Below are 14,635 nucleotides of genomic sequence, written 5' to 3'. Positions count from 1 at the left end.
AAAGCTGAATTTAGTGCAATGAACCAGTATTAACTCACTGTTACTATCCTGCTGGTAAAGCAATGAGAAAAGCTCCTCATGGAAATGACATAGGGCAGCTGAATCTGTGCAGTTGTTTTCCCTAAATCCAGCTGGAAAAGCAGCCCTTCCAGCTGTGGAAGTTGTGTTTAGTTCAATCTCAAAAACCTAAGCAGAAAAATCTTTTCCTGCTTTTCCTTTCTTCATGCATTTTGTGTAAAAGTTAGAAAATGTCTTCAAGAGATTCTTAAGAAGATGAGAGGAAAAAGAAGACAAGATGAGGAAATGGCTTCAAGTGGCATCAGTGGCAGTTTAGATGGGATATTAGAAGTGACTTTTTTTCTGAAATGGTTCTCAAAGACTGGAACAGCCTCCCCAGAGATGTGGTTGAATCCCCACCCCTGGAGGTGTTTTAAATACACAAAGATGTGGTGCTGAGGGACATGGTTTAGCCCCAGCCTTGGTAGAGTTAGAGAATGGTTGGACTCAATGAACTTTAGGGTCTTTTCCAACCATTAATGATTCTATGATGTGGTGGTTTAAGCCTTAACTGGGAGTTAAGAGCTCAGATGGGGGCAAGGCTGAGAATCTCTCCCCTGCTCTCCACCCTCCCTCCCAAAAGAGAGGGGAAAAAAAAAAAAAAAGGAGCAAACCCACCAAACAATAATTTGGAGTTGGCCTGGAAATAGAGAGGTAAAGAGTTTTCTTTAAACAAAATATATATATAATAATAACAGGTAAGGTTCACAGGGGCAAGGAACAAGAATGGATGGGAGGGGGACAAAGAAGAAGAATACAAAACCAGACTCTCTCTGAAGAGGCACAGAGGCAGCAGGGAGAAGGATCAGGCCTGACCACATGGCTGAGGAGCAGGAAGTCAGCCGCAGTAGCTCTCATCCAGGAGAGGCATGAGCCAAAAGGAGGCCTAATGACTCCAATGCCTTCTCTTTTATACCCTAACTGGGCAGGGAGGGGGGAGTGGAAGAGATTCAGATTTCCAGGGGTAAAATGCCCTGCAGGGAGGGCAAAGCACTCACAAGCCCTACCCCCTGTTTTTGGAATGGGCATTAGCCCACCACATATGACTAAAACTATTTGAGCTGTGAAATGACTGATTTGGAAGCTTACATTTCTTTTCAATTTTCTTCCACTTTGGACATTTTAAACCAAAGATTTTAATAGTTCTACTTTAAATCCTTATCCGATGGCTACATCAAAACAGACGACAGAGTCATCAGGCTACAAAAGCCACAGTTAGCTTTATCTATGGCATCAGTTTATATAACTGAGTCTCAAAAAGCAGAGACATTTCTGAACTTGCCAAGATTCCAGTAAAGGACATAACTTGACCTTAATACATTCAGGAAGCAAAAATCTCTCCTTTCTAGGACTCTTTCCTTTTCCTCTGAATGTCATGTTTCTCCTTACCTACCTGATGCAGCTTTTGGTGAAGATTCTAACCTTCAATTCTACAATCATTATTTTAAGCATTTTAAGCTTCATATCACAGAATCACCAAGGTTGGAAGAGACCTCAAAGATCATCATGTCCGACCTGTCACCACAGACCTCATGACTAAACCATGGCACCAAGTGCCACGTCCAATCCCCTCTTGAACACCTCCAGGGATGGTGATTCCACTACCTCCCTGGGCAGCACAATGGCTAGCGACTTTCTCGGTGAAGAACTTTCTCCTCACCTCCAGCCTAAACTTCCCCTGGTGCAGCTTGAGACTGTGTCCTCTTGTTCTGGTGCTGCTTGCCTGGGAGAAGAGACCAACCCCCACGTGGTCACAACCACCCTTAAGGTAGTTGTAGACAGCAATAAGATCTTCCCTGAGCCTCCTTTTCTCCAGGAAAAACAACCTCAGCTCCCTCAGCCTCTCCTCACAGGGCTGTGCTCCAGGCCTCTCCCCAGCCTTGTTGCCCTTCTCTGGACACCTTCAAGTGTCTCAATGTCCTTCTTAAACTGAGGGGCCCAGAACTGGACACAGTACTCAAACAGAGTACTCATAACAGAGTCTTACTACCTCAAACAGTATTTGGAGATGCTTCTCTTTTGCATGTTTTGACAGAGATGCATTCATCTGTCGCTTTATTAAAAGCTTCTGCTCTTAATGAAGCACAGAAGTTTCATAATGGTTTATTTTTGTTTGTTCACTTGCTGTTTTATTTCTGCCAAGCCGTTCCACTAACTGGTGTCTCACTCTAAAAAACAATGGACAGTTATGTTGGCTTTCTGAGAACTGATCTGCTAGCAAATCCCTGCTTTCAATTACCCATTTGTTGGCAGCAGAACTTGTACTGCACAGGCCAGTTGGGAAGGATTAAAAATTTTATGGCAGAAAAATTCAGAGTTAGAATTCTAAATTAAAACCCAGTTTCTGCCTATTCTGTACTGGAAAGCATCCTCACTGCCAAGAGGCCTCACAGCTCTTGATTCTATCTTCATTCTGCAACTGCTGCTCTCACGATTGCCTGTCATGCTTTGATAGAGACATAATCCAGAGGAGGTGACAACTTTGTCCAGATTGCTTGGCTAAAATAGAAAAGAAATTGTAAATTCCAGGGATTCTTCAACTTTCAATACTGACTATCCTCAGATTCTCTGGGGTGACAAAATTATAGTTACAAGAGTAATCTTCCCATATCAAAGCTAAGGGCTCCATTTTAATGCAGAAGTGCCTAATCTTCAAACTCCAATTGAAATTTCATTACAGTTTACTTATCAACACCAACTGATCTAAGAGAAAAAGCCATCTGACCCCTCCATTCACTATAAAAAAAACCCTGCTCTGTAGATTCAGCCTCTCAATTTCTCTTCAGATTGAAAACACATTTTTTTTTTTCCTCAGATTTTTTAATATATTTCTATGGCTTACATCACCATTTGCTAATGGCTTGGGGTTGGTTTGTGTCCTGCTCCTCAGTTGAGAAAGTTCTTCCCAGAGAGAGTCATTTGTCATTGGAATGTGCTGCCCAGAGAGGTGGTGGAGTCACCATCCCTGGAGGTGTTCAAGAGGGGATTGGATGTGGCACTTGGTGCCATGGTCTAGTCATGAGGTCTGTGGTGACAGGTTGGACTTGATGATCTTTGAGGGCTCTTCCAACCTTGGTGATACTGTGATACTATAATCAGCTTTGCAACTGACTTCTGTGGGAACAGGTGTCAAGGTCCGGAGACATTAGATGTCTCGGTCCGGAGACACAGTTCTTTTAAATATTCCCGTGTTGTGAAATTAGAGGCACAAACAAGGCCAAAGTATCAACAGCTAGACTATTTATTAGATAAATAAAGTGGACATAAGAAGGGAAAGGGAGAAAAGAGAGAGAGAGAGAGGGACGAGGGATAGAAGAGGAAAGGAATTATATCACCACACCCCTCATCCCCCCCAAGACAGTTAAAGTCTGTGGAGGAAAGGTGCTGCAGGAGATGTTGGGTTTGTAGAGAAACCGTGGTGAGGCTTTTGCTGGAGAACAGCTGTGGTCCTCTGGGGAGATGTTGGGTTGATACAGAAACGGTGTTGAGGCCCCTCTGGGCAGCCTGGGTCTGTAGAGAAAGGGTGCTGAGGATTTGGCTGGAGCTGTGGTCCTCCGGGCAGCTTCTTTTCTCCGGAGCAGCATCGTCCTGGCTTTCTCTTCTCAGCGGCCTGGCCCGTCTCCTGTGTTTTCCTTCATCTCCGTTTTTCTCCCCGTTTTTCTCCTCTGTTTCTCTCTCCTGTTTCTCTCTACAAACCAGTAGTTGCTCAAGTCTTTTATACAGTTTTTTAGTCCTTAGGTATGTATTCAAATATTGTCCCTCAGGAATTCCAGTGGCAGGAAATCTGTGTGTTTGGGCAAGATCCTGGCTGGAGGGGGGGGAAATCTCCGTCTACCCCATCTCCATCCAGACAAGGCTCAGGAAACAGGTGGAGATTATCTTGCCCTAAAGGTGTGATGGCTGGGTCCTTGGGTGGATTGATCACGATGCAATCACAAGCTGATTTGCATCCAGGATTGGTGGACAGGATTCTTTCCACCTTCTTTCCAGTGGCTCTGCTATCACTTTATCTTTGTTGACTCACACAGAGAGAGGCAAACTTATTAGACTCTCACAACAGGATACAACTTTAATCTACCACCAAGCATTTAATGTTCTTGTGCTTGTCCACTGAAGGGTGGTTGTAGCCAGGTGGGGGTTGGTCTCTTCTACCAGGCAAGCAGCACCAGAACAAGAGGACACAGCCTCAAGCTGTGCCAGAGGAGGTTTAGGCTGGATGTTAGGAAGAAGTTCTTCATAGAAAGAGTAATTGGCCATTGGAATGTGCTGCCCAGGGGGTGCTGGTGGAGTCACCATCCCTGGAGGTGTTTAAGAAGAGCCTGGATGAGGTGCTTGGTGCCATGGTGTAGTTGATTAGATGGTGTTGGGTGATAGGTTGGACTCAATGATCTTTGAGGTGAGGAGAAAGTTCTTTACAGAGAGCGTTGTTAGTCATTGGAATGTGCTGCCCAGGGAGGTAGTGGAGTCATCGTCACTGGAGGTGTTCAGGAACAGACTGGATGGAGCGCTAGTGAGGACCTTGGAGAATGTGCGTGAGTGAGTTTTGGGAACACTGCAAAATTTGGTACCTGGTTCTGAGAAGCAGACTTTAAGATTGAACTCTCTGCAAATAGTTCATGGGGAGAAAAAGCCTAATGAACTAGAAACTATGACATATAGAATCATGGAATCAACAGGGTTGGAAAAGACCTCAAAGGTCATCAAGTCCAACCTGTAATCCAAGACCTCATGACTACTAGGCAATGGCACCAAGTGCCACGTTCAATCCCCTCTTGAACACCTCCAGGGATGGGGACTCCACCACCTCCCTGGCCAGCACATTCCAAGGCCTAACCACTCTTTCTGTGAAGAACTTTCTCCTCACCTCCAGCCTAAACTTCCCCTGGTGCAGCTTGAGACTGTGTTTGGGGTTGTTTAGTTAAATATGTAGTATCTTTCTGCAGAATAGAGAGCAAGGACAGTTGCCTTCATACTGCTTTGCTTCTCACTGTGTAACAGGTTTAAAGTAGGGTTGATAATATTAGAAATATTTTCCAAATGCCTGTGTTGCAGAGACAGCTGAGCAGTAATACTGATTGCAGTAGAAAAGCAAAAGCACAGCAGTGAAGAGTTTTAAGAAGAGGTTCAACAAAAAATCTGCCACCTGAATTGTTTTATGTGAATTTTACCCTGTCTCAGTGTCAGAGGTTGGAATAGGTAACACCTCCAAATTTCCTCCAGAGAGATGATTTGGAATGGGCTGCCCAGGGAGGTGGTGGAGTTACCGTCCCTGGAGGTGTTCAAGAGGGGATTGGATGTGGCACTTGAAGCCATGGTTTAGTTAGTCACGAGGTGTAGGGTGACAGGTTGGACTCGATGATCTCTGAGGTCTTTTCCAACCTTATTGATTCTATGATTTGTGATAATAACACTTTCATAATGCTGCTCTGCATCTATCCTTGATACCTCTCAAGTAATAATCTCTCCTATCTTTAATTCAGCAGAGATATATTAATCTGAAAACAGTTTCTAGCTGTTTGCTATTGGTCTAAGACTTAGCTAAGACATTACTACTTCTCACTCTAGCAAATTCTTGTATAAACTCTTTTTTGTTGTCTTCTCCCCCATCCCGTTGTACCTGCATTTGGAAAATTCAGAGCTTCTTCCCCCAAATCTAATTAACTTAAGATAAATTTCTATTCCCATTTCTCTTCAAATAGATATCTAGAAAGTTACATGTGAAAGGAAAGCTGAATTTATGGAAACAGCACAAAGTTAATTAATCATCCTCTCTAAGGAATTCTGCAGTACCTTCTTTTCAGCTTCTCTTCTCTGAAAGTCCTTCTGTTTGAGACAAAGCAGTTGAAATTTCAACAGCTTTCCAGTTAGTGTTATAGGAATTTCTTCACCACCATCCAGAATAGCTTTGGCTACTTCTGTCACCTGCAGAGGAAAAAAACCAAATCAAACAAATGAACAAATAAATAAAAACAAACAAAAAACCAAACTAACCAACACCACCACAAAGTAACCATTACTTATATAGTTTTAATATTATATTTGACACCTATTTTGCATGCTGAAATAGAAGAGAATAGAATAAACCAGGGTGCAGAAGACCTGAGACATCATCAAGCCCAACCTATCACCCAACACCATCTAATCAACTAAACCATGGCACCAAGCACCCCATCCAGTCTCTTCCTAAACACCTCCAGTGATGGTGACTCCACCACATCCCTGGGCAGCACATTCCAATGGCCAATCTCTCTTTCTGGGAAGAACTTCTTCCTAACATCCAGCTTAAACTTCCCCTGGACGTGTCCTCTTCTTCTGGTGCTGGTTGCCTGGGAGAAGAGACCAACCCCCACCTGGCTACAACCTCCCTTCAGGGAGTTGTAGAGGGCAAGAAGGTCTCCCCTGAGCCTCCTCTTCTCCAGGCTAAGCAACCCCAGCTCCCTCAGCCTCTCCTCATAGGGCTGGGCTCCAGACCCCTCCCCAGCTTTGTTGCCATTCTCTGGACACCTTCCAGCAACTCAACATCTTTCCTAAACTGAGGGGCCCTGGACCAGTGCTGAGTAGAGGGCACAATGACCTCCCTGCTCCTGCTAGCCACATTGTTCCTGAAACACGCCAGGATGCCACTGGCCTTCTTGGTCACCTGGGCACACTGCAGGCTCATGTTCAGCCTACTATCAACCAGTACCCCCAGGTCCCTATCTGCCTGGCTGCTCTCCAGCCACTCTGACCCCAGCCTGTAGCACTGCATGGGGTTGTTGTGGCCAATGTACAGAACCTGGCACTTAGATGTGTTCAATCTCATGCCCTTGGACTCAGTCCATCTGTCCAGCTTGGCAAGGTCCCTCTAAATGAGGAAGTGCTATCTCACACTGCACAGGTCAAAACTGCCATGCTTTCAGTATAACATTATTACATTATGATGAATAGCTACTCTCTGGTTCCTAAGACCTCAAATTAAGTCATATCTGCTACGGTATGAGATAAAACTACAATGGAAAAAAATTCAGTAATGATTCCCCCAGTTACCCAAATAAAATGTATTTTTTTAAAGGTTTTATTTATTTGTTTTATTTAGGTTTTAAATGAGGAATTAAAATCATTCAACTGTTTATCACAAACCTAAAAGCTGAAAAGCACGGAACAGAGAGCAACCGATAGCAACGGTTTGGAGGACTGTTTACAAAGTTCCTAGTGTCTGAGGCACCGGCCCTGAATGGGAGATAAAAACTTCTGGAAGGGAAATTTGAGAGGGTCTGTCCTGGTGCAAATACACCCCTTTCCCTGTGTAATGCTGATTCTGTTGGTATGCAGCCTAATTGGGGTGAAATAAGGCTATTGAGTTTTCTTAGGGCGATGACAGCAGCGGGAACATACAGCTGCATTGTCCAGATGTGTGGCATTGACAGGCTGTTTTATGACTATGTTTTTTACAGCTTGTTTCCACTAAATTTCATACAACTCACTAACATCTGGGCCCTTGTCCTTGGAGCCTCATAACCACTTTATTTACTGCGAAAAAAATAAAATAACATAAAAATACCATAAAAAGTTGTTACATGTTTCTTTTCACTTGGGCTGTCCCTGTAATAAAGTTCACCTAGGTAGGAAGCACTGCTGAGGAATAATATAACCATAATATTTTTCTACTTTTGTTTTTAAGCAGCCATCAGCTTTATTTATAACCACGGGCTGAATTAGGTGTTACTCGAATGTTCTGACATGTTTCTCTTTTCCCCTCTTGGAGCAATTACAGTTGGGCACATATGGTGTCAATTTTGCTTGCTAACATTCAAACAATGAAGGTGCACACTGCATCTCACTGAACTGTGTCTTGTCTAATGCAAACACCACCATTAGCTTTGAGCTTTCATAGCTCCTTGCCCAGCTAAGAAACGTTCACTTCTCAAGCGAAACAGGGGTAAGCGAACCCAGCCACTAAAAATGCTTGGCTGTAATAAAACAAAGCCAAAAATGGGATCCAAACAACTGCACACTGAGTTATCCTGTCATACACATGGAAATAAAGGCCAGAAAAGCAAATCTGTTAAAATCCAGATTTTTCTGAAGCATGGAACAGGGAAAGAAAACAAAATACTTGCATTTATGGAAACTCCCAGAAGAAACCTGCACCTCCAACACTAATAAACCTGACAATCTCCTTAATATACATAAAAGAGAAGACATGGTTAGGATAGGATAGGATAGGATAGGATAGGATAGGATAGGATAGGATAGGATAGGATAGGATAGGATAGGATAGGATAGGATAGGATAGAATAGAGTAGAATAGAATAGAATAGAAAGGATAGGATAGGATAGGATAGGATAGGATAGGATAGGATAGGATAGGATAGGATAGGATAGGATAGGATAGGATAGGATAGGATAGGATAGGATAGGATAGAATAGAAAGGATAGGATAGGATAGGATAGAATAGGATAGAATAGAATAGAATAGAATAGACCAGGTTGGAAGAGACCTTCAAGATCATCGAGTCCAACCTATCATCCAACACCACCTAATCAACTAAACCATGGCACCAAGAACCCTATCAAGTCTCCTCCTGAACACCTCCAGTGATGGTGACTCCACCACCTCCTCAGGCAGCCCATTCCAATGGGCAATCACTCTCCCTGTGTAAAATTTCCTCCTAACCTCCAGCCTAAACCTCCCCTGGCACAGCCTGAGACTGTGTCCTCTTGTTCTGGTGCTGGTTCCTGGGATAAGAGACCAATCTCTGCCCATCTACAACCCCCCTTAAGGTAGTTGTAGAGAGCAATAAGGTCACCCCTGAGTCTCCTCTTCTCCAGGCTAAGCAACCCCAGCTCCCTCAGTCTAAAAATCAGTTCTGCCTCACATGTGTTGTGTTCAGAGTAAAACTGCTTTCTGTCCAAGGTCTCTCAACAAACTAACCACAGAAGGCTTCTGGAAAGACACTCATTGACTTCAAGAGTCACAGAAGAAAATCAAGGATATGTGAAGAATAGACTCCAACTCCTTCAGGCTATAGGCACCCTAGAAACTACAAGCCAACCCCAACATAAAACAGTCACTGAGAGCTAGCTGCACAAATCTAAGCTCTGAAATATCGTAGTAATTTCCCTTAGAGGGGAAAAAAAACTTTCCAACAGATTTTTTGCAGAAGTGGTGTTAACAGCCCTGGGAATGGGGTGCTTTCCAGTCACCATATCTCAATGAGTTGCACATTTCTTAAAACACAATAGAGAAGGAAAGGAAGGATTGTGGAAGGAATCCTGAAAAGTGTATATATAGTAACCTGGCTCGATGGCACTTGCTGATTTATTGTTCATGGAAGGCAGAAGGAACATTTATAACCTGTTCTTCCTGACAAGTTCAAAGCGTTTCACCAGTCAACAGCAACACTCCAGGAATACTGCTATCTTACAGGTAAAGAATACAGACAGTAACAGACTTCTGCAAGGTCTATAGTGAGCAGGACAGCTCTGAGTGGGTGGGAGGGACAAACTTCCTTATGTGAAGTGTTAGAGAAGCCTAAACCAAACTATTTAGCAGGACTATATTCAAACTGTGGAGAGAGGCCAGACAAAGAAGACAGATAAAATGAGCACGTTACATTTGGCAAGACAAAGAAAGCAAACAGCTTTTCACACAGCAATGCAAAAATCTGCTTTATGCATAAGCAAATAAGAAAAACAACCCTCCATCACTGCTTGTTTAAAGACAGGACCCAAATCAATCCAATGTGCACTAGATAAAAGAAATTAGCAACTTGTTTCACCTATGCATGTTTGCTTCGTCTGGGGCACTGTGAACAATGCAGACACCCAGCTTAAATAGTTAAGAATTCAGAGCCTCAAAAAGAAGACCCAAAACCAAAAACCCCCCAAAACCCACCAAAAACCCCCAAACAACTCTCCCAAAAAAAACAAACAAACAAACCCCCAAAAAAGCTGAAGAGAAAGACTTTGTAAGAGTATGGAAGGGTTTTTTGGGGGGTACTATGATACTATGATACCTTGTGATGTGAGAAACCATGGAAACTTGGATGGACAAACTCGGTTAGGTAGGGCCTCTTTCCTTTTAAAGAAAGGGGAAACTTAGCATTCCTCACACAGCAGGGGTTATATTTGTGGAGTGCAGAAAGGCTTCAGTGATGCAGTATTTGATCTCATGTGGTGGCAGTCTGAACCACGCAGAGATTTAGCTGCACAGTGCATAAGGGCATGGATTTCAAGCCATGAGAGTTTGTAAGAGACATTATCGACAGATGCAAGTGCTGTTGAGAAAGAGATTGGCCTCAAAAATTAAGGAAACACTTAAAGCCAGAATCTTTCCGCTATCTTTCCTTGAAATGCCTCCTTTACAATATGCAGAACCACTGCAGGTGCTAAATCATAATCAGAAAAGCTTTTAAAGTGAGGGATTTAATTATCCACCTTCACAGCTTTCTCAGTAGTTGGAAGAAGTAGCATCATTTATTATGAACAGTGGTTAATCCATTTCATACTCTAGTTCTGGCATACCCAGGGTGAGCTTCCTAACTCCCTGTCTTGCTCTTGAAACTGTAAGAAATCCAGGCCATCACAAGTACCTTAGACCCTGTGTTTTCATAAAAGAAACATAATGGCTCCTAGAACTCCTCAGTAATTGAAGTGCCTTAGTAGCTGACAAAGTTCAAGTCAATTTGAAGCAGGAGATACATTGGTGAAGAGGCTCAATGGATTAACACACATCAACAAAGTTACTGTTTACTGTCCAAATGTGTTTCTGTATTTTACTGAGCAACTTAATAAATGCAGGGAGAGGGGGAAAGCAATCTTAACTTACTGCAATCTGTGTTGTCAATCACTCAGGTCTGGGGCCCTCAGTTTAGGAAGGATGTTGAGTTGCTGGAAGGTGTCCAGAGAAGGGCAACAAAGCTGGGGAAAGGTTTGGAGCACAGCCCTGTGGGGAGACGCTGAGGGAGCTGGGGTTGCTTAGCCTGGAGAAGAGGAGGCTCAGGGGAGACCTTCTTCCTGTCTACAACTACTTGAAAGGAGGTTTTACAAATACCTGAAGGGAGGTTGTAGCCAGGTGGGGTTTGGTCTCTTCTCCCAGGCAACCACAACAGAACAAGAGGACACAGTCTCAAGCTGTGCCAGGGGAGGTTTAGGCTGGATGTTAGGAAGTTCTTCATAGAAAGAGAGACTGGCCATTGGAATGTGCTGCCCAGGGAGGTGGTGGAGTCACCATCACTGGAGGTGTTTAAGAAAAGCCTGGATGGGGCACTTGGTGCCATGGTTTAGTTGATTAGATGGTGTTGGGTGATAGAATAGAATAGAATAGAATAGAATAGAATAGAATAGAATAGAATAGAATAGAATAGACCAGACCAGGTTGGAAGAGACCTTCAAGATCATCATGCCCAACCTATCATCCAACACCATCTAATCAACTAAACCACAGTACCAAGCACCCTATCAAGTCTCCTCCTGAACACCTCCAGTGATGGTGACTTCACCACCTCAATGATCTCAAAGGTCTTTTCCAACCTGCTTAATTCTATTCTATTCTAAATTTCAAGACAGACTAGGGGAAAAAACCTGCATGTGTCATACTAACATATTTGTGTTGTCCAAAGAAGGCTTCTTTACATCTCCTGCTAAATATTTCCAAAGCTGCTAATGTCATTTCATTGACTAGAACATACTACAATCATTTTGAAAGAACCCCAGGAAAGCACTGGTCTAACTGAAACAATTCCTTTCACATAATGCCTGCAGTGTTGAAAGGCAATTTAGTCTTTACTATTAGACCATTCACCTAATTCCATTTTTCCACTCAGAACCTCTTCCCTACTTTGATGTCAAAAGACCACTTGCCTAATCATTAGCCTTCACTGGCCAATTAAAGACTCACAACCCAAACTGAGCTTAAGGACTCATGTAAATGAGCAGATCCATTGTATATCTGAACAGAGCTCCATACAGAGCTTCTGTATCCACAAGGTAGTTTGCAATCAGTGAAGACTCTACCTACATGTATTCCAGAAAAGTAAAAACGTAAAGTGGATCGATGACAAGCCAACCTCATGAGCTTCAACAAGACCAAGTGCAGGGTCCTGCATCTGGGTGGAGGTAATCTCAGGCACAAATCCAGGCTGGGCAGGGACTGGCTGGAAAGCAGCCCTGAGGAGAGAGACTTGGGGGTGCTGGTGGAGGAGAAGCCCAACAGGAGCTCTCAGTGTGCACTTGCAGCCCAGAAAGCCAATCAGATCCTGGGCTGCATCAGGAGAAGTGTGGCCAGCAGGGCAAGGGAGGTGATTCTCCCCCTCTGCTCAGCTCTGCTGAGACCCCACCTGGAGTACTGCCTCCAGTTCTGGAGCCCCTAATCCAAGAGGGATCTGGAGGTGCTGGAACGTGTCCAGAGAAGGGCCAGCAGGATGAGCAGAGGGCTGGAGCACCTCTCCTGTGAGGACAGACTGAAGGAGTTGGGGCTGTTCAGTCTGGAGAAGAGAAGGCTCTGAGGTGATCTTATTGTGGCCTTCCAGTATCTGAAGGGGGCTAAAAGAAGGCTGGGGAGGGACTTCTCAGGATCTCAGGTAGTGATAGGACTAGGGGGAATGGAATGAAGCTGGAGGTGGAGAGATTGAGGCTGGAGGTGAGGAGGAAGTTCTTCACTGTGAGAGTGGTGAAGCCCTGGAATGGGTTGTCCAGGGAGGTGGTTGAGGTCCCATCCCTGGAGGTGTTTAAGCCCAGGCTGGATGAGGCTGTGGCCAGGCTGATGTAGTGTGGGGTGTCCCTGCCCATGGCAGGGGCATTGGAACTAGCTGATCCTTGTGGTCTCTTCCAACCCTGACTGATTCTATGATTTTATGATTCCTTCTAGCCCTCAGAGTCCTTTTCAAACAAATCTGCTGCAAAACCAGGGCACTTTGACTGCTGAGCCACACTGAGGGAAAACTTATGCCGTTTATGTACTAAACAATTGTGAGAACAGTTCTCAAAGCAGCAGCAATAGCTGCTTGAGCTCTATAAAATACATTGTCACCCACATGAGTGACTCTGGGTTTTGCCAAATCACAGCACAGCTTGATCTGCTTAGCAGAAATCAAGTTCAAAGAAGGTAAGGAGGTCTGGTTTTCAAACTTCTTTCCACAGCAAAGGTACAACCTGGGGGCATACCTAAACTGGTTTAATCCCAGCAATGCAGAAGGAGAGCTGAGATGTCTGTACAGTGTAAGTATTTCAGTGCTAAATGTGCTTAAATAATGTTGTCAGTGAAACACAAAGAGGTGAATAACCTGATTCAAGTAAAAATGAGAAAATATCTCACAAAACTTAGGAAGACTTTTCACCTTGGCTTTAAAGAGCTCATACTGTCTATGACATGTACCTCCTATGGCTTCCTGGACTACCAAAATGCTACCAAAATGAAGTGCTTTTATGGAAGACAAAAATCCAGTCACAGGATGTGTGTATTCCAAAGAGCAGTCATTAGCATTGCTGTCTCAGAAGGAAGGAGGGAGCTTTCCTCATGTGACCCTTCAGGTATCTGGTTTGCCTTTAACACTCTGACTGGGGGCAGACAGTTGAAATAGCATTTAAGTGATTGCTGAACAATTGAATGCAGACTTTTTTTTTCCACAAGAGGGGACTGGCCAGTCTGCTGTGAGCTGTGCACAGAGGAAGAGACACATAGCTGTCATCAATTCTTTACATGTTTACATTTCTGTGTAGTATCACCTGCCAAGCAAGTCTTTCAGAGTGGAGTAGAATATCTTACACTTCCAAGAAGTAAATTGTCTCCAGTGATTCGAGCCAACTGGACCTTGCAGAGCTAAAGGACATAGCCAGCTTCTCTCCATCTGGCTAGGAAGAGAATCCAGTCAGAGATGGAACAGTAAGATTTAAGAAGGAAAGTTGTCTCATCAACCCTTGTGCTGGCAGAACCCATCCAGTTACACTGTAAGACTCTGTGGGTCTGCAGACATGGCTATGTGTGTCATCAGTCTCTCAGGGAGAAGGACCTGTCACAAGGTCATAGCATTGCTCTGAAGAGGACTAACCTGTGCAGCCTCAAGAGGAGACCTCTTGCATGCTCTTGGAGGAGTCCTCCAAGAGCATGCAAGAGCAGTCTGTCCTGCTCCTTGGCACCTGCTCCGGGTGTGAGGTTCCTGTAGCTGCAGCTTTTCTGCCTGTCTCATGTGGGACAGAGGGGGCTGCTCTTGCCCCTTGGAGTTTGCAGTCCAAAGGAGTACAAGGCAGCCAGGATGTTCTCTAAGTGGGAGGTGGTGGAGTCACCATCACTGGAGTGTTTAGGAAGAGCCTGGATGAGGCACTTGGTGCCATGGTTTAGTTGATTAGATGGTGTTGGGTGATAGGTTGGACTCAATGATCTCAAAGGTCTCTTCCAACATGGTTAATTCTATTCTATTCTAAGTATCTTACCAGAGTTTCTTAAGTTGCTTCAGAACTCACAGGCCAGGAAGTCCTTGATACCATGAAAGTCCTAGCCAGGATCTTTCCACCTTGGTCCAGCTTTGCAACAGCATTTCTGGCATTTTCCCCCCCCTCTTTGGTGACAAAAGACTCTGAGATCAGTTGTTCTTAACTA

The 14,635-nt window shown here is 44.1% G+C and overlaps 1 protein-coding gene across 1 annotated transcript in view; it reads right to left on the bottom strand.

Annotated features, from left to right (window-relative positions):
• LOC137460074 (sperm-associated antigen 17-like) overlaps window positions 1–14,635 on the bottom strand; it is a gene marked incomplete at its 3' end in the record, with an annotated part of 114,358 nt that overhangs the window by 77,657 nt on the left and 22,066 nt on the right. The window contains 1 exon segment of the mRNA XM_068170672.1: window positions 5,848–5,979. Coding sequence (XP_068026773.1) covers window positions 5,848–5,979 — 132 coding nt within the window.

Source organism: Melanerpes formicivorus, unplaced genomic scaffold (assembly GCF_026170545.1).
Source record: "Melanerpes formicivorus ecotype bairdi unplaced genomic scaffold, bMelFor1.0.p_v2 SCAF_504, whole genome shotgun sequence".
Classification (NCBI taxonomy): domain Eukaryota; kingdom Metazoa; phylum Chordata; class Aves; order Piciformes; family Picidae; genus Melanerpes; species Melanerpes formicivorus.
Note: the sequence above shows the minus strand (reverse complement) of the source record. Positions and strands in the feature narration are given on the sequence as shown.